The following is a 20,304-nucleotide window of genomic DNA, read 5'->3' as shown; positions in this document are numbered from 1 at the left end:
TATTTCTTCTCTGTTTCTGTAATTTAAAAAAAAAATCTTTGTAAAATCCTCTTCTAATAAAAACCATTCATTAAAAAAAGATAATGTAACAGGACTCAGATAAGATGCTTGTTTTACATGTCCAAGGTAAGTTATGGCATATATGTGAGATGGGAGTTAAGGTTATATTAATTTAGGCAAAGTTGCATACCTTTACAAGATTATTTTAAAAAAAGATGCAACAACATCCCACTTGATGTGGTCACCTACCAGAGGTGTAGAAAGGCCACTGCTGAGAATTTTGGTAGCTGAAGTCCACACATCTGGAGGATATCAGGCAAAGGCTGCATTTGGGGAAGAATGTATTGAGTAATTGGGAAGAGGAAGAAAGGGAAAACATACTGGACAATGTTATCTTGTGGACCCTTTGGTTTACCTTTAATCTTCTTCCAGACTAGGAGAAGACACACCCAACTGCTGGTTCTCTGATTTGTACACATGCAGATACAATTGCCATGTCATCTGCTTCCATCCATACCACAGAGGTCTGTACAAATGGAAAGTAACAAAGATGACACAACAGGAAGAAGAAAAAACTGCAACTGACCCAAACCCTGATTTGAAGACTTAAACATTTTCAGCTCATCAAGCGTGGGTAGATATTGCCTTATCACGATGACTAGGGAAAGGGGGCAAGGCAATCTGCAACGTTTTGATAAATCTTTCAACCAGGTTACCTATCAGCAAGATAGAAGGATTGGCACTGAACACCTAGGAAGAGAGCTGTGTTAGTCTATGGTGGCAAAAAAAAAAAAAAGGCATTCTGGAGACTGAATTACTCACCCACCAAAATCAATAGACTAATCAATAGAGACAGATACATCCCCAGGGAGGACGTACCAAGACAAGCCACAGAAACAGAGTAATAGAACATCACTGGTTCTCACCTACAGCTCACAGCTCAAACAAATAATTAATGAACTGTAGCCCATCTGCACTTTCTCAGGAACTGGGTGGCAGGTCCATAGCTGCATACAGAAAACCACCCAACCTGAAGCAGATTCTCACAAGCAGCAACCGGACATTGACATCAACATGGGAATCAGACCCTGCACAAACTCAGGTGTCTACTTTGCCCTCACAATTACGCCAACAGCACCATCACAGTCCCCAACAAGTATACACACAAGAGGAGAGGTGCTTTATATGCTCTTCCTCCAATTTGATATATGCCATCATCTGCCAACAATGCCCCTTTGGGTTCTGCATACAACAAAGGAGACAAACTTTGCACAAAAATATTAATGGACGCAAGTTTGGCATCAGGACTCAAAACAAGGACTAAGTAAAATCACAGCATTTCAACCTTCCAGAGCACTCCATAGAAGACCTCAATGTACAGGTAGTCCTTGTTTAGTGACTGCCTTGTTTAGCTACCATTCGCAGTTATGAGTGATGAAAAAGTAAAAGTATGACCAATCCTTGCGTTTATGACCTTCACAGGTCTGTAAAGCAAGGGAAGATCTGAAGTAAGATCATAAGCACAGTTGTGGTTTCACTTAGTGACTACTTCGCTTAATGACTGAGTTGCTGATCCCAATTCTGGTCGTTAAATGAGGACTACCTGTAATTGTTTCATTGTAATTGTAATAACATTGTAATTGTAATTGTAACAGCACTATTAAGCAAGAAATTGTTGAATTCACATACATCAAAAGGATTCAGTTAATCTCAGGTCTCAAACACAATTAACATTATAATTGTTAACTGATAAGGCACTGTCAATCTGTCTCCTATCTAGCCTGCATAACCAACTTCCCTTCCCCCATCCCAGTTTAAATCCTTTATCAGTCTAGCCACTCTGTGCATGTGATGAGTTGAGCTGCTCCTCACAAAAGCTCATGCTTTTTAATAATCTTTGTTAGTCAAAAAGGGTGCTATGGGACACCCCCCCCTTTTTCCCCCCAGGAAACATTTGAATCCCTAATTACTAAATAGCACAATTGAAGCTTTGGGACTAGGAAAATCTCAACAAGCAGACATTTCTTCCAAATCACTGTTTTACTAAATAAGAAGTAATTTTGCAATGTTCACTTACCTGAAATTCTTGAGAAGCTTTACGTACTTCTAAAAGGTACATTTTTGCTGAATAAAAATATGAGTGGGTTTCAACTACTAGCTAATATGGCAGTGGATAAGTAAAAGAATGATTCTGAAGGCATAAATCCAGCATCTCTCTGATACTCATTAATTATTTTCACATGTCCCTCTCAGCTTGAAATAAAGGCATGGCCGCTTGAAGAGTCCATTAACTGCAACAAGTTAACTCCTTAAAGCACCGACAACTTTTTCAGCCTCAAACAGGATGGCTGCTTTAATGAATCACAGAGAGATGCTATGCTCCTGTAAGGTCCAAAACACTTGTTTTGAATCATTTTTCAGCATGTAGAGTTTTACTACCCACTGTTTGCTTTTTTTTTTTTTTGATCCAGGAAAACTCCTTAATTTAAACATGAGGACAGAAGGTTTCTGAACATACAGCTAGCTCCTATCTTTCACCTCAGGTTTAACTTCTAAAATGACACTACTATAGCAGCCTGTGCTTGTTTGAAATTAACCAAGCAACATTTTATTTAGATGTTTGACTTCTGACTCTACATTAAAACTAGCAGCATGAAGTCATGCAAAGTATCAAACACAAAGAGATGGGTCAAAACTCATTTAACCACCCAACTGCTACATCTCAAGATATTTTGCGTGCCTTAATGAGTCCTTATTACAATGCTGGTAGTACTTTTATGTAATATCACATCATTGCATTTTATCATTCAGAATCAGGATAGCACACCTAGTGGGCTGAATCATATTTAATGCCAAATCATGGTTTAGCACCATCTGAATATGTTCTGGGCTTCTGCTTGCCCTTCAAATGGGAACTGTAACTCCAGATTCAAGCAGCACTTGGGGGGGGGGGAACATAAAAGCCTCATGTTAGGCTTGAAATGTAGTAACTGAGTCAACAAGGTAAAAGGAAAGGCAGAAAAGTACACGGGAGGTTTAGTCCTATAGGATACATCGTCTCAAGCTACATGCAGCTTGTCCATACCCCAGGGTTGCCCTGCCAAATTTCAGTGGTAAAATAACCAAAGCTCAGCTGCATTTTTCCCTTCAGAATTCAAGGGGCCCCCAAACTCCAAAAAGATGTTTATGTTGTTTCATTTCTGGATTTTAAGGGTGCAAATAGGAGGCTAGAACCTTTTGAGTCCTAGCCTTCACTCCCCATGCTGAAAAATAGCCCCGAATAATGTGATTTGAGGCTATTTGATGGAGTGGAGAAACTTTTTGATGATGGTTTGCCTTCTGGAAGCCTCTCACTCTCATTCACATCCTTAAAATCCTAATAGAAGGGGCTGAAAAATCCTGCCCCATTTTTTCTAGTGATGTCACTTTTCCTGATGGCCTGTTGCAGCTGGCATGCTAGGGGTTGCACCCCCACCCCTGCAAAAGTGGCCCAACACTGGTGTAGCAGCCAACTATGGTTCACACAGCACCTAAATGCTATGCAGAGTACTTTAAGGCAACATGTTTGGGATTGTTTCCAAAAAGCACTTCCAATTAACAATGCTTAGGAACACCCAGCCATCCTGTCTTATTTGACTATTGGCCCTGCTGATAGGAGATCATGGAAGATGAAGTCCAGAAATATTTGGAGGGCTACAGCACTCTGCATCATCTCTGCTGTAAAAGAGAACTGTTATGTTCCCAAGAGAAAGAACAAGATGAAGAGGCTATGCACAACACAGCAAGTAACAGGGATATAAACCATTACAGGTAACAACAAAAACCCAAAAGTTTGAGTTGGAAATGGGAATATCTATGATCCAAACAAATCATTGCACAATAGGACTTTCCATTTATTATCTTTGCCACAGTACAAATATTCACAAATCAATCATCCTTTCACTGTCAAAGTATGTAAACAAGGGCCCACATTTGTCCCTATCCCAGGCTTAGGTTTGTGAATGTCCTTCATGGTCAAGGATTGACATTTTATCATTTGAATGTGGAATAAGGAGCCCCTTCTCTTGATACATATTTCCTATCCAGACAGCCTGCGCAATGCCATAAAATCACAGTGAACACTCTGGATAATCATGATCTTTACAACAGGACCCAATCCATTAGGTCAATAAATGCATTTAAATGAGGTTCCAGTTCCAGAAATTAACAGTTAGAAATGCTAGTTTCTACATAAAAACAACCTAAAAAATAACAGTGAACCAACCCATCTCTTCCTTTATTTTACAGTTTAAACAGTTTCACTTGCAAAGATACTTTCCAGTCAGGAAAACAGTAGTGCAATTTAAGTAGTTATATTTCATTCAAAAGTTACGTATGTCCAGTACACAATGCCATAGCTTCTATGGAAAGATAAGAAGATGCTCTGGTAAACAAGGGAAGAAAAATTGGCAAGCCCATGCAGGCTTACAAGTCCGTTAAAGCTTGTGTTAAAGTGTTGCTGTGGTTTTTTTTTTAATTTAAAAAAGTTTTATATATAAACTAAAAAAAAAAAGCAGAAATAAATAGACAAATGACTGCAAACTGTCTTGAAATTGAAAATTTCTCATTGACAGCTGATGCAAGTTGACTTTAAAACAGAAAAAGAGTTGACCTAAGAGGTTTTCTTGCTGTGGCACTGAAGCCTAGAAAACTCTACTACATTCTTAATTTAAATAATAATAACTGTGACCACAAAGTCACATGATGCTGTGGTTGAATGTTTCCTCCAGCAGCCTTATTTTGATTTCTTCTTGAAAAGGCTCTTGATTCTGGATGATTTTTTGTTTCGTTCTCCATTCTGACAGAGGTCTTGTGAAATGCTACTTATCCGGGAGACAGGAGAAGGTTCGTGTCCTGCTCTGCTTTCGCTGCTGGTGGATGAACATGAGGTGTGCCGAGGCTTGGGGACAGGACCGCTGCTGGAGAGCTGGTTCATGCTGCAGGACTTCTCCAGAATGCCATTGTACACCTTGCTTGCAGGACTAAAGATCATACTTTTAGTTTCTGTCAGCCCAACACAGTCTGGAGAACCCCTGGAAATATCGGCTGTTAGGGAGGAAGAGTCTCCAGTAGACGACTGTTCTAAGGAGAGGTCCTCCCGGGATACTTTTTGAGGTGACAGGGGTTGATATATTTCAAGGCTTGAAGGGGGAGATTGTTTCCTTCCAACTGAAGAATTGAAGGAGTCACATTCAGAACCTGTGTCCTGAACTTCCCTACAACACAGAGGAGACAGAGTTGGAAGGGATCAAACTAGTCTATTCAATCACTCAACTCCATTCAAAATGCAAAGTAAGTTTTATATACCTCATTCAAGGCACCACAGAGTCTAGAAATAGTTACATTCTAATGGAGGTCACAGTATTTGCAGCAAAAGACAAGGCAAAAAATCCTTCTCCTGACTCACTACCTTCATATGTCTCTTTCATACCCATCCTTCTTAGCAATTATCCTTAAAATGAGGCATTTTCCCTTCTGGTTTACATAAAAAGGAATGCCTCTAAGATTTTGCTTCCTAAAATACCTGCATGCATCGTAAAAGAGCAAGTATGTATGTATGTCTGCAATTCTCAATTAAGTTTAATGTTATACAGGACTGCAGCCTCAACTGAGAATCATAATTTGAATCAGTGGTAACCATATAAATAAATATAAGAATTCATCTCATTCCATTGCACGGGATCAAATGACATACTTTTTTCTTTTCAAAATTATATATGGAAACATTTATTTAATACTTTTGATTAAAAATAAATATTTAGAAATAAGAACTGTTTATCTGATCCAACACCGTATTCACAAAACTCTACAAATTACGGAAATTGCTCTTTAAAGAGGTCAGAAAAATGTTGTCGTCACACATTTTTAAGCAAGTTTGCAACCCCCAAACACATCATTACCTCACAGATACCACCCTTTTCTGGATTTTGCAACTCATAAATTGCATATAAAATGTATATAATTTAAAAGGAAGATGCATATATTATGCACATTGTGTAAGGAACAATACATGCACAAATCTTCCTTACCATTCCCATATCTCATTTTAAGGCTTCAAACCAGAGGGAAGGTAACTGCCCAGAGGAGTGGTAGGCAAAGGGATTCCTTCCAAATTTCAACAATTCCCATAAGCCCCAGCTGGCACAGCTGATGGCATGCAATCACAGGAGTGGTTTTTCAAATGATACGGAAGTCACTAGATAGCTTTTGCATACTTAAGACATTAAGGTGGCTCCAGGAAACTTAAATAGATGAATTATGCAGAAAGTCCCTTGTATTGTTGGGTTCAGTATCAGTGCTGATTTCACCTCCACTGCAACAGCTTAAACACTGGCAATTCCTTTGTAATTCGTGGCAAAGACATCTACCTGCCTGCTATAGCAAGTGTATCTCTAAGAGCCCTGACATTTGTAGTCAGTAATCCTTGGTTTGATATATAAAGCCCTACAAAGATTAGGACTATACTTAAAAGGACTCACTAGATGGCAGTATCTAGTCAATCTTGTCTGATCTAGAAAGCTAAGCAGATCCTGGTTAGTACTTCGATGAAAGTCTATGCGGGAGTCCCAGGAACCAGACTAGAAAGTTTAGAAAAAAGATCTCCAAAGAAGGCAATAATGAGTCATTTCTCTATTATTCCAAGATGGCTTCATGGACGTGTCCACATAACTCAAGAGGCCGCTAACCCTACTCAAAGACAACCTCACTTTTACATCTAAGAGAACTTCAATTTCTGTGCTCATCAGAGTCTTAGATCTAAAGGAAACATGTATTCCTTCTTGGTGCTAAAGTTTGGAGTGGAGGACGCACAGAGATCATTCTCCAAAACCTGTTCTAATGAAGTCTATACATGAATGTATCTATGTTCATACCATTGCTTGTCAGCAGTGAAGTAAATGGCCTCCTCCTCCTCTTCGGTACGGTAAGCAGCAGGGCAACTGGACACTGAAAGGATGTCTGGGTCTGCAGAGTGCAGTGCAGTTTGCATATGGGCAGCATGTTGTGTTTGTGCTGTGTGTTGCAACTGAGGTGACGACGGCACAACGTTTCGCCTGGAGCGACACATGCTGCTACTCCTTGCTAGGGTGCTGGTTTTTACAACAGACCCTGAGAACAACAGAACCAACAGATTCAGAAGCAAGTCATCATTTTAGCTTCCCAGCCAAACCATTACCCTGCTTCATAAAGATCTGAAACACTTTGAAAATCGTTTTTGTTGTTTCATGTCTTTTTCTTCCTAACTATTATACAGGTAGTCCCCAGTTTAACGAGTTCTGTTCCCAATGTCTGTCCTCAAGTCAAATCTGTATCTAAGCCGGAACAGTATAACACCGTATAAGTAGTCTTGTGTAATTAACTCAAACCATTATTGTGTATTTAACTTGACTTTGGCTACAATAGGTTCCATTCTTAACTATGGGTCGTCCGTAACCCGGGCGTTCTCAACCCAGGGACTACCTGTACTTAAAATACATCAGCAAATGAGACAGACAAGGCAAGAGTGACACTGAGCTCTACTTGTTGGCATTTCACAGTAGGTTTGGTTACCACCTAATAGAGGAGGCCACCTGACACAAATATTTAACAGGAATCAATATTGTCCCACTGAATATGCTGTGTTTAATTGGAAAATAGGAATTTTATTTACATCTGCTATAAAGGTACAGATCAAAACTTAGCTTAAAATGTAAGAGGTGGGAAAATGTATTTTCACACAGGCTAAAATAAACACAAGTCATAGATCAGAACAAAACCAATAGAATAAATCCAGTATCCTGCTTTATTTGAAGCTATGCATAACTCAGGGATAAAGAACACATTGCTGAGCTACAGCCTTTATCATGTTGGTCATGCTGGCTGGGGGCAATTTAGTTCAGCAGCATGTGGAGGACCAGAGGTCTAGGGAATCCAAAAAGTATATAATAGAAACCAAAATACCTTCAGTATTGAAACCACAACTGCACGGTATGGCTGACTGGATGATCTGGGCTGAATGCAAACAGTTTTAAACAAGACTGTGGTGTGCTTAGAAGCCTAACTGCAATTAACTCTATTAATTATAACAACAACACATCTCAGTAACTACTTCTCCATGAGCTGCAAAATAAGCCAAATCATTTTCTAGTGCTGCAGATGAGTATCTATGGCAAAGCCTCCATCAGAACTTCGGTAGCTCTCACAGGAATGGCCAAAAGCACTGTCAGGATGCTCTACATAACACTCATAACCACAATCAAAACTCTCAATGGAGAGTAAAAAGAGAAAGCATCCCGTTTTCCAGTCTGAACAGAACAGGGTAGAAAATGTTACAGCCCAATTAACTGAAGTGCAGTCTTGGAGGAAAACCGCCTGCTTTTAAGGCACAATCATTTTTGCCCTCCTTTCCTCACCCTTCCTCCATTCAGCCATGGGGAAGACTGCTTCCTCTCCAGAAAAAGAGAAATGCGACAAAGTCAGCGGGCATAAAAACTTTCCTCCTTTACAATAAGGCTTTTTAAAAACCTTACAGCCTGCACCCAAGATTCTCCCTTTGGATAACACTCTTTAATTCTTCAGGCTTATTAAGCAAGTCAGGAAGCAGGTTTCCGCTGGGCCTTCCAAAATGCAGCATTTCCTTTTTCTTCTCTCAGAACAAGGAAAAGAAAGCTTGACCCAAAAAGACATAACTTGGTGGTAGCCAACAGGAGGAACAGCAGCTCATGGAGAACACACTAGAGAGTACACTGTCAACAATCCCTTGTTTGGGGCTTTTCTTTGTAAAAAAAGGAACGGTGGGGAGAAGAAGGAAACAGCCTTCAGAACAGAGATGGGGAAACGCGTCCAGATTCCATTTTAAAGCCAATGCTTTCTAGCTGATATTTAACTACAAATACTTTCAGCTGTAGCAAACGTGTTAAATGCTCAGGTGTGATGAAAGTTGCAGTCTGACTTCTGGAGCATCCTAAGTTGCCTATTCCAACTCTAAGCAAACTAGAATAGAGTTACTGATGAACCTGACACTTTCTTTGACTTCATGATGGAAAGTGTAATGATAAATATGTGAACAAAAAGGCCAGTGTTAAAAGTGCACACACAAAATAAATGACAAACCACTGCAAGAGATGAAAAGGGTGCACAAAAAGTATGTTAGGAGGGAAATGCAAAATGTGCATGTAAAATTGCCACTGATTAGACAGAACTAAACAGTTGGGTATTTTCATAAATACCTAAATCCAAAATCCTTTTGTCTTCCATGAAATATCTCTTATTCCACCTGGTTTGGTGAATTCAACTGATATTCCAAGAATCTCTGTTCTACTGATCTTTATACATCCCTCTGATCCTCATTTCATATTTCAATTTGTACATTTCGTATTTTTAGTCTTTAGCCATAATTGTGTGTATCCCCAATTGTCCAATGTCACATGAGATATCCCACCACATACCATGAAACTGGGAAACAATTGGAGGAGTATCTTCATCAAGGTCATCTACTCCCCCTGCAATGGGATATGGTGGAATGGAAACTCGTGGCATTACCACCCAGCTATGATCAGAATAGAGGGATGAAGTCAGACTTGGTAGTCCTGAGTTATGTGCTATTTGGAAGCCACAGATCTTCTCAATCTGTTGCCATCGATAGAGTCGTTCTCGCAAACAGGTGGTTAATTCAGAAAGTGCTTTCCTGGGAAGAAGTGAGAGATTAAAACAAGCTATGTCACATACACCCAGAAATATTTAAATACCAGTCAGCAACAAGGCTTCTGCATTCGGTGCCACCCCATCCTCAAAAGCAACCCCATGTAAAATTGCAATAGTGTAACTGAGAAATGATAAAAGTATCCATTACTCTATCCAGTGCCAGTCCAGGACAGAAACACTGAAGCTGGCCAAAGGTTTTCCTGGCCACAGCTTCTACCTGCTGCCCTAGCAGGCACTGTGGGTCCAGAAGAACACCTAGGAATACCTCCTTCAAGGGAAGTGTTTTCCTATCAAGAGTAGGAAAGCTTCAGAGGCCTTCCAAAGCATCACAAGAACGGGGCACGCTATTTGAAGAATGGCGCAAGCTGCCTTGGGAAGAAGGCCTAGTGTGGCCAGCAGCTGCCTCGCATAAGGCTGGGCTAGGCGTGCCCCATCAGCAGTGGGAGGAAGATGGCTAAGGTCAGCTGGGAGTGGCAGGGCCTACGAAGCACAGGGCAGCGTGGACTTTGCAGTATGGCACTCAGGTGGCTGGCCACAGCATGGGGTTTGAGGCAACACTCCTCAGTGGCAGCACTGGGGCTGAAGTAGACGCCTGGGAGCAATGGGAGCAAGTAGACGCCTGGGAGCAATCGGCTGAGACTACTGAAGTCCCAGGCCTCTATTTTAGACCCAGCGCCACCGCCGAGGAGTGCCGCTATGCAGGGCGGCCAAAAGGAGAGAGATGGGGGAGGAGATAGGTGGGTGGGGGAGTTGAAGTGCTCCTGTGGTCAGGCTGCCAAGTGCCTGAATTTTGATCATGTGACTGCGGGGGTGCTATAACGGCTGTACCTTTGAGGACCAGGCATAAGTACCATTCATTCAATGCCACTTTGAATGGTCACTGAACGAATGGTCATAACTCAAGGACTACCTGTAGAACATCCACATCACTAAAATGTTTCTGAAACAGCAGCAGCACTGTCTTGCTTGGATTTAGTTGCAGCCTGTTTCGCCTGATCCAATCCCTGACACAGCTCTAGGCATCACATCAGAACTTCCATAATATTTCCTGCTTGGCCAGGGTCAAGAGGTAAAACTTGATTTATTGATGATCCCTAACCCTAAAGCAGTGGATGAATTTTCCCAGGGTTTTCATGTAGTTGCTGAATAAGATGGGAAAAAGGACTGAGGTCTGGAAGATCCAATGCTGAAATACTCAAGGACTACACCGCTCCTCCCCAACACCACCAATTGACACCACACACTCAGAAAGGAGCAGAACCACTGCAAAACAGTGTTGCAGATGGTTCAAAAGGATACCATGGTTAATGGTAATGAACACCACTGAGAGATCTGGCATGACAAGAAGTAGTACACCATCAATCTCCAAATCTTTTTGTAGATCATCTACAAGAATAACCAATCTTGGTCACCATCCCATGCCCATCCCTGAAGCCCAACTGGAAAGGATCCAGATAATCCATCTTATCCAAGCCACTATTAAGCAGAAGCTCAACTATCTTCTCTACAACTTTACTAATAAAGTAGGTTAAAGATTGGACTATAATTCTCCAGGATGGACAGATCCTGGAATGGTTATTTTAAGAAGGGGGAGCACCACTGCCTCCTTAAGCACTGGAGATATTATCCCCTCTAACAACACACTGACCATCCTGGATCCACACTGTTGTGCCCATTCTAGCAGCTCATATTAGCTAGAACAGACAAGATCTAATTTGCAGGCAGCTGTAGTCATCCTACAGACAATCCTGCCACTTCCTCAACCAGCACTAGTTGAAGGAATTCCTTCAACTTATTTTGAATTTTTAATTTAAAATGCGTGAGCCCATTAAAAAACAAGAATTCTGTAACCAATACACAGGGCCTCATACCCACTTACTTTGCTTCCAGAATCTTATGGTCCACTTCATCAAGTGAAGAGCTGTGTGCAACATGTAATGTTCCAAATACAGTATTTCTCTTCTTTTTAATCTTTTCTGCCTAAAATTAAGCATTACAGGAATTCAAGGCTTATTAAAGCAACACGAAAAGGCAAACAGAGATACATTCTCTTCTTGTGGTCAGTACCCAAAAAGACATTCTGTCTTAGCTGCATCTTCAAAATAGAACAAATATGTTATTGAGGCTCTTCACTTTTGACAGTAGAGACAGACTATGGGATGCTGGTTTGAAACCACGGTTCAATGAGAACTGCAGATCATCTCCAGTTACCAGTAACAGACATATGCTCCTGCAGCATGGGCTAATAGTCAAGACTGATAATTATTTGATAATTCATCTCTCTGCCCTGTCTATTTCAAGGAACGGCCCACCACTTTTGCAGTATCATTTCACCAGCCAACTATTACCAAGGCTGAGATGGCTGCTATTATCATAGCTGTCCTGTAAAAGTAGGCAAGGTGAGGCTTGCATAACCATAGGAAGTCTTGGAAGCTGCTTCACAAATACGCAGGTCTTCTCACCCAGTAGCCATGGATGAGGAACATTATCAATTTTTACTGTATTTTATTATTTAAATCATACTTTTTCATGCAGGTAAAGCCCCCCAACAGACCACAATTTTTTTTTTAAAAAAAATCGACCTCCTGAAACAAACTCTGTTTAAAAGAATAACTTGAGTGTGTGGCCTTCAGTGTTGCTCTCCTGGTCTTTTAAAGCAGAGGCAAAAATAATGGCATTTAAAATATTAATATATTAAATTCATGAAAACCTGGTCTCGCTCCATCTAGCAGAGAGGCTATTAGAATCACAGAGACAGCTATTGAGGATGCAGCTCTTAAAAACGGGCGCAGCCACAGGAATGGGGGACAAGAGAATGCAGCATTCTAGAATTCAAAGGGCTATTTTTTTCCCCACACCATTTGAAACTGATTTGGGATTCAGGAGCAGAAAGTTCCATTCTCCCTCTGGACGATTTGAAACTCCTCCAAACCATGCCATTCCGCAGCATTTCAGCGGGTTCTAGAAGCAAATCCTCCACGCAGCTAGCAGACTGAGGTCTTCCAAGCATGGCATTCTGGAAAGGTCATTTTCAGGGCCAGGCCATTTCAGACTGCTTCCAGTTTGGAGAATGAGTTTCTAGAACCTGCTGCCGCACTCCCAGAACAGAATGGTGCAGAAAAGGTTCTGCATGGATTAAAGGGGAAATGGAACATTCTGGAGCGCTCAGGAAAGTTTCATCCCAGAACCACTGAGTTACGGTCCTGCATCCTGGGATGATGAACATCAGTAACCAAATCCACAGGCTTCATTTTTCCTCCTTTTGATCTGAATAATTCAGGCATGTACCTTACCTCTTCCTTGGCAATTGCTAGCTGCATTTCTGCATTTTGTCTCTTAATATTATAGTACTGGACTTCCACTTCATGTGTTAGCTGGAGCCATTTCTGCAGTGCATCTGGAATAGACCAATTACTTCGCAATTCAAATTCCTTCTCAGCCTTTTTTAAGGCCATACGGACCTGGGGTCAAGAGAAAAACACAAATGCATTCAGGCACTACATCTGATAAAAGCTTTGGCCTGTTAAACATTTTGTCTGTAACAACATCTGTTAGAATCAATGGTTTGTTGAATATTTACATATAAGGCTATGGTAGTGGGGTAATGAATTGGTTAATTCATTAAAACATCTGAAAGAAATGCCTTCAGTTAATCAAATAGAAGACGAGTCTAGTTCTTGTCCTACTTTGGTGCCCAGGCAGCCTGTAAACTTTCCAGGTTCTCTATTTCCACAGATCAGATTACCCAGCTTCAACTTCTTATTTCTGAAATATCTTTCTGAAACTGACCTCAATTTGCCTCACTGATTTACAATTTCATTTGTCCCTTACTTTATTATTTATGTATCTACAATATAGTGATGAACACACATTTATGTTTTTATCATTATACTGTATCAAATCCAGATCAGATCAGATCCTTCTATTCTCCCCCCCAAAGCCAGAGAGGGACAGCCCCATTTATCACAGAAATGTACACTGATACTGCTGTTATTGTTCGCATTTGATTTTTGTAAGTACAAGATTTCTTACAAGGGAAGCTTTGCAAATCACGTGCCACTGAATCCAGATGGAAACTGAAACTTAGAATGTAAATTTGCAAATACCTGCACTAGCTCCTCTTCTGCGTATTTAAGTCTGCTGAGTTCACATTCAGCTCCTTCCCTTAACTCTCTTAGCCGACAGGCTTCTCGTTTTGCATCGCTGATTTCATCCATCATCTTGCGCTCTAAGTTCTGTTTTTCTACAGCAACTGTTCGATTCTCTTCCTGTGCTTTTTCAAGCCTTCAGGGTAAACAGTTTTTAGCACAAATTAACTGCAGGTATCTAATTCTTTACATGGTTCAATTAACTAGACAAACACTTTAAAGTTATTCTAAGGTATCTTTCTGTATCACATCCACATCCATAAATGTGGATGTGGAACAGTGAAAGATTACCAATCTCTTGACAAATCAGTTGGGTTTTATTCTGAGATTATCTTAAGTTAGGGCAGGAGCATTTGGCTTTGTCAAACATGTCAAAATACCTTTTTTACAGGAAGCTTAACATAAAGAGAATGAATAGCTTCACGACTAAGACTTGCAGCCATACCATGAGTAGAGTAAAGGGCAGCTGGAAGCTTCTACTTTCTCAGCTTTGGGGCCTGTCACATTTTGTAGCAACAACTTTATAAAGTTTCTGAATACCCTAATGCACTATATAATCCCAGCTTTTTCAAATACCTTTCTTGTAATTCACAAAGACTCTGTTCTGCCGTCTGAAGGCTTTCCAAATCTTTCATCATTTTGGTAATGTGCTCTTTTGAAGTCCTGTTCTGTGTATATGCAAACCAGCAACCTCCGATACCAATCACTATAGAGATTGTGAGTATGAAATCTTTCATCCAATTGTGGGGCGGGCCTAGAAAATGCAGTTATACGTTAGGTTAGTTTGGAGCGTTAAAACGTATTTCAGCAATATTCAAATAAATGCAAGAGAGCCTCTCCTGTCCTCCTCGGTGTGAACTTAAGAACAATTCTGAAAGTGCTCAGTTCTATTTTACTGAAAGTACATGTTATTCAGACACTACTTGTGGTGTAGTTTATGAATCTGACAAGTTTCTACTAACCTGTTTGTACTAACTACAGTAAAAATAACAAGACTTTAGGCTTTGATGGCATACTAAGCTGTAGTTAATGAATCTAAAGGGGGAACAGAAGCTCACAACCTCATTGTGGCTAGCAAAGCATGGAAGAAGGAATTAAGCAAGTCTAAAATTAGTTAACATAGTTAAGTACTGTGTAAACCCAGCCATTATTCTTACCCAGACATTCGAAAAACATTCCTCTTGGAAATTACTACCCATATTGATTTACCACTGTAATAACATGCCAGATCGTGCAGTGCTTCAGATTCATTTTCAAAGAGTTACTTTGAAGCAAATTGTTGAAGCAGCTTATCTGTTTCCAGGACGGTATGGCATCTCTTTACAGCAATATAGAAAAGGACATAGCTGCTTTAATAAGTTGCCTGCAAGTGCAGTGTTCATTCTCTTGTGCATTCTGAAGCAGCATTTTGGAATTGAGTCCAAAGCACTGCCCAGCCCTAATACAAATTTCATTTTTTTTTTAAATACAATGGAACCTCAGTTTACGAACTTAATTCGTTCTGTGACTCTGGTCGCAACCCAAATTGGTCGCGACCCGAAGCAAATTTTCCCATAAGGTTCAATGTAATTATCGTTAATCCGTTCTGGTGTGGAGCACAGGGAGGCGGCTATTGCTTGGAGGGAAAGTCCCCCTCCCTACGACCATGTGTCAGGGGTGGAAAATGGCCGCGGATCACGTGTCAGCAGCGGAAACATGGCCGCGGACCATGTGTCAGGGGCGGAAAATGGCCGCGGACCACGTGTCAGGGGTGGAAAAATGGCTGTGGATCACGTGTCAGGGGCGGAAAAATGGCCACGGACCACGTGTCAGGGGCGGAAAATGGCCGCGGACCACGTGTTAGGGGCAGAAAATGGCCGCAGACCAGGTCACGGGAGGGAAAATGGCCGCGGATCCTGTTCGTAACCTGAGGCGGAGTTCGCGAACCGAAGCAAAATTTTGCGGCCGGAGCTGGTCGTCACCCGAAAAGTTCGTGAACAGAAGCGTTTGTAACCCGAGGTTCCACTGTACTAAAAACCTAGCAGCATGAGCACAGACTTTGAAAACATATTCCCTTTCACTAATCATCATTTAGCCTGAAGAGTTCTGAATCAACCGCTGCTTTGAAAAATACCTTACTAGACTTTACAGTCTCCTTCACAGGATCTAATCTAGTCCAAAAGTATTTTACTTAACAGCCTGTTTCCAAAGAACCAAGTGCACTGAGCGGCTTGAGAGTTGTGTTCTAAAAGCTGCGGTCTGCCACACATGGAAAACCACTTCTGAAATTAAAAGAATCCCAAAATAATCTCACAGTATGCTATTTTAGCTTGCTTAAAGAACAAGATATCCAACTGGGCAGGCGTAAGTCCAAAGTAGCCTTGCAAAAGAAATCTTAAGAAACTAAACACAGAGAAATACTTACTAGTCTAAAATATATATCCATGTCTATTTCAATCATTTGTGACTCAACAAAATTAAAAAAAAAAAAAGAAGTAAAGCTTCCATGCTTGGCTCTGGGAAGCAATTAATAATCACCCCAGGAGATTTCACAAGTGCCTGACCTAAGTTATATTTGAATACCAGAGTCTTAAGCTGCTATATGCAAATGCAACAGGGCTTCCAACCTGAGCCAAAGATGAGGAGGAGAACTTCACAAATGGCTACGCTAAAGTGATTTTCTAAGATTTTCAACAACTGACTTTTCCTAACAGAGATAACTGGATCCAGATGTTTCTTCTGTGCATGGACTTTATATAGCACATATACAGGCAGAAAGTCTACCAGTAGGAAGTTTTATTGTTACAACAACAGATAATTTCAACTCTGGTCACAGAGAGAAGCTGGGCACTTGATGTAATGTTCACATCTTCCCTTCTGCTTTATATTTTCTCCCTCTCTCTGACACAAATATACACAATGGACAGAAATTTATTCACATAAACCCTTAATAATAATAATACCCTTGTATATATCATTAGATTATACTCTGAAGTACAAATATAAGAAAAACATTAAAAAGTATAATTCTGCTAGTAGTTACAAATAATGTGTGCTTTTATGGAGGAGAGCGAAAATGTACTAACGTGTAAGAGGCCCAAATAAAACCACATCCAAGGCCTTCAGCTGAAGTTTCTGCCTGTGGCTCCGATCAATAATTTTCAACTGTGAGATCATAAATGCAGGCTCATTAACTGCTATCCTGTGCACAATAAAGTAGAGATTTTAAGAATGCTGTCCTGAAAAGAACTGTTAAGGGCATAACTAAAATGCATATTGTGTCATGTTCAATAATCTACAATCACACAGGCACTGTTTTTCCATTACCAATTTCATGGATTACATATACACAGATGATGATATGCCTGTAATATGTTACGGTAATTATACAAAAATGTTCATCTGTGAGATCTGTGCAGCAGGTTAAAAATCATACTACAAAATGGATGGATCCACTCTTCCCCAAGAATTTTATTATATCATGTGTATCAGCAGCAGCACAAGTAGTAATGTGCTTGGAGGCTCCATCTCCAGAAAGCTAAGCTTGCCGTGTGTGTGTGTGTGTGTGTGTGTGTGTGTCCATTAACAGTAGTAATACTGAAGATGTGCAAGGCTAAGGAAATAATTTTGTCCCTTAAATCCCTCTATATCAAATAGAGTTTACAGTGTTCCTATTCAAGAACAGTGACTGTGCTGTTACTCAAGAGATACGTAGATGATCTTAAAGTACAATTTTGGGAAACATTTAAAAATAATGGACATAAGTGCCATATCATCACATATAATCCTTACACATATAATTGCTTCATGTAAATGCAATCCTGCACTAAAGAGAAGAATCTCTGAACAATATTTTAACATAATAAATATTTAAAGTGCTTTAACATTAATATATTTCATTGTTCATGTTCGGTGCATACTGGAAGCATGATACTACAAAGAGAAAAATAGGGAAAGTATGTGCGTTTCACAGAAAATGTTTTGCTCCTCTCTCAAAATAATGCTCAAAATTGACCAAAAGAAGGTACAACTTGTGCAGAATTTAACTGGGTTGAAAAAGTCACCTTGGCAATGTGGTTCCTTTAACATTATTTTCTCTGAAATTCTTCTCATACTGAGGAAGTTCAACAAATTCCACCAACCACTGAAGCGTCTCTTCTTGCGTCCAGTTGTGAACTACAAAAATGTAAACAAACATTATTTTGCGCAGACCCGATTATCAAGAATTAAATCAACAGTACAAATAAAAAGCAAAAAGTACTTTATTGGCAAGTTTGCAGTTCTCATCATGTGCTCATCAGAATGAAGATTACCAAAAGATTATAAACAAGTAATTCTTTAAAATATTCCTTTATTAAAAATTCCATGGCGTATTTGAAACATAAAATCTTGTGACCTATAAAATGTACCCAGAGCTTTTGATCCCCGCCATTCTCTTCTACAGAACTTGGCATCAGAATTGATTTGAGACCTTTTCTCGCATGCAACAGAGTCAATGTATGTACTTCAGAATCCCATACATTTGTATAATTCTGATGTGTGTACAATACCAAAGGAAGATGATGACAATGAGAAGTGAGAAAACCAAGAAACAAAAGCAAATATAGAGATACTGAAATAAACGATCTGTGCATTTAATCCAAATGCACTGTATCAGCTACTGACTTATATAGCAAATTGATGGAAGTAATACATACTGAAGAAGGTAAGGGGTTCTTCTTTTTACTGACATACAAGGCTATTAATGATAATAGGCTGAATGGTTTAAGATTCTTTGTGTTCCAATACACAAATAACAAGAAAGCATTATTACATTAATATAGAAGAAACCATCACCTTGGCCTTGGCTGGCAGATTTAGGAATTACATGGTACTATCGCTACCCACCCTTTTTGAGAGCCAGTTTGGTGTAGTGCTTAAGCCACCAGGCTAGAAACTGGGAGACTGTGAATTCTAGTCCCACCTTAGGCATGAAGCTAAATGACCTTGGGCCAGTCAGTCTCTCTCAACCAAGGGAAGGAGGCAATGGCTAACCACTCTCACCAACAAAACTGCAGGGTATTGTCGAAGGCTTTCACGGCCGGCATACGATGGCTGGTGTGGGTCTTCCGGGCTGTGACCGGCATCTTCAGAGTGCAGGAGCACAGACAGGAGCAGTTCTCTCTGTGCCCAGGGTGAAGTGACCCTTCTGTGGGTATTTATAGATAAGATGCCGGTCACAGGTGCTGGCGAAACGTTAGGAAACAAGACTTCAAGACCACGGCCACACAGCCCGGAAGACCCACACCAGCCAAAACTGCAGGGACTTGCCCAGGCAGTCTCTGAGAATCAGACATGATTCGACAGATTTTTTTTAAAAAATCACTACAAACTTGAAACATCCTTATGCAGAACTCTCTTGGCATGCCAAAATGCGTAATTACAGTAGCCAGACATTTTTCAGGCATCCTTAATTAAGGACAGCCATTGATATCATTTTAAGATTGTAATGCTGAATTGGACTATGGATATTTTAATGTTTATATACTATGAGACCATCTTGAGAAGTATACAAATATTTGTAATAAATAAGTAATAAATAAACCAACATTGCTTTGAGAAACTGTATAGGATTCTGAGGGTTAAAATCGAGAGATACATGCAGTCAGAAAGTGCATTCATTCATCACCTGTGCACTCTTGGCTTTATCACTCTACCAGACATGCTTGGCTCTACCACACACTTCTTAAATAACTTCTTAAATTTATCAGTACATGCATAATGTTTAGAGGTACAAATTTTATACCTCTAAACATTATACATGTACTGATAAATATTGCCAACCACTGCATTCCACTTATTTTTATGTTTCACCTGGTATATGTAACTCTCATTTCCATACAACAAATGGGCAGAAGCATTATTTTGTGCAGGTAGTCCTCACTTAACAACGGTAATTGGGACCAGCAAATCTGTCACTAGCGACATGGTTGTAAACCACAAAGTCACACGACTGTGTCGACTTATGGCGGTAGCTGTGGCAGTTCTGGTTGTTGTCATTAAATGAAATCTATATGGTTGTTAGGCACATCACGTGATCGCCATTTGTGACCTCCTGCCAGCTTCCCCATTGACTCTGCTTGTCAGAAGCCAGCAGTGAAGGTCAGAAATAGCGATCATTTGTCCGCAGGACACTGTGACTGTCATAATTATGAGCCAGTTGCCAAGCACTCAAATCACAATCACATGACCACAGGGGTGATACAATGGCCACTACTACGAGGACCCGTCATAAGTCTCCCTGTTCAGTGCCACTGAAACTTCAAATGGCTGTTGAATGAGTGGTTGTTAAACAAGGACTACCTATACACAGACATTTTCATTTATTTCAACAAACTAATTTACTGTTAACAACTCATAGTACCTTCTCCTTTTCTAGCAGCATTTGCACAGCTTCAAATTTCTCCATTCATTTTTT

The 20,304-nt window shown here is 40.3% G+C and overlaps 1 protein-coding gene across 1 annotated transcript in view; it reads right to left on the bottom strand.

The window, feature by feature from the left end:
- Positions 1-4,501: 4,501 nt before the first annotated feature.
- Positions 4,502-20,304, bottom strand: part of STIM2 (stromal interaction molecule 2) — a 78,695-nt gene continuing 62,892 nt past the window's right edge. The window contains exons 4-12 of the mRNA XM_088131437.1: positions 17,912-18,023; positions 16,934-17,049; positions 14,445-14,622; positions 13,827-14,004; positions 13,014-13,181; positions 11,600-11,700; positions 9,465-9,703; positions 6,912-7,146; positions 4,502-5,255 (exon numbers count right to left, since the gene is read on the bottom strand). Of these exons, the coding sequence (XP_087987563.1) occupies positions 4,775-5,255; positions 6,912-7,146; positions 9,465-9,703; positions 11,600-11,700; positions 13,014-13,181; positions 13,827-14,004; positions 14,445-14,622; positions 16,934-17,049; positions 17,912-18,023 (1,808 nt within the window). The 3' untranslated portion in view covers positions 4,502-4,774. The remainder of the gene's footprint in view (positions 5,256-6,911; positions 7,147-9,464; positions 9,704-11,599; positions 11,701-13,013; positions 13,182-13,826; positions 14,005-14,444; positions 14,623-16,933; positions 17,050-17,911; positions 18,024-20,304) is intronic.

The sequence above is a fragment of the Python bivittatus genome, unplaced genomic scaffold (genome assembly GCF_059951505.1).
Source record: "Python bivittatus isolate LINGU-HERP-01145 unplaced genomic scaffold, Pbiv_v1 ctg000960_np1212, whole genome shotgun sequence".
Taxonomy (NCBI): Eukaryota; Metazoa; Chordata; class Lepidosauria; order Squamata; family Pythonidae; genus Python; species Python bivittatus.
The sequence above is the reverse complement of the archived record's forward strand: the minus strand, read 5'-3'. Positions and strand labels throughout refer to the sequence as shown.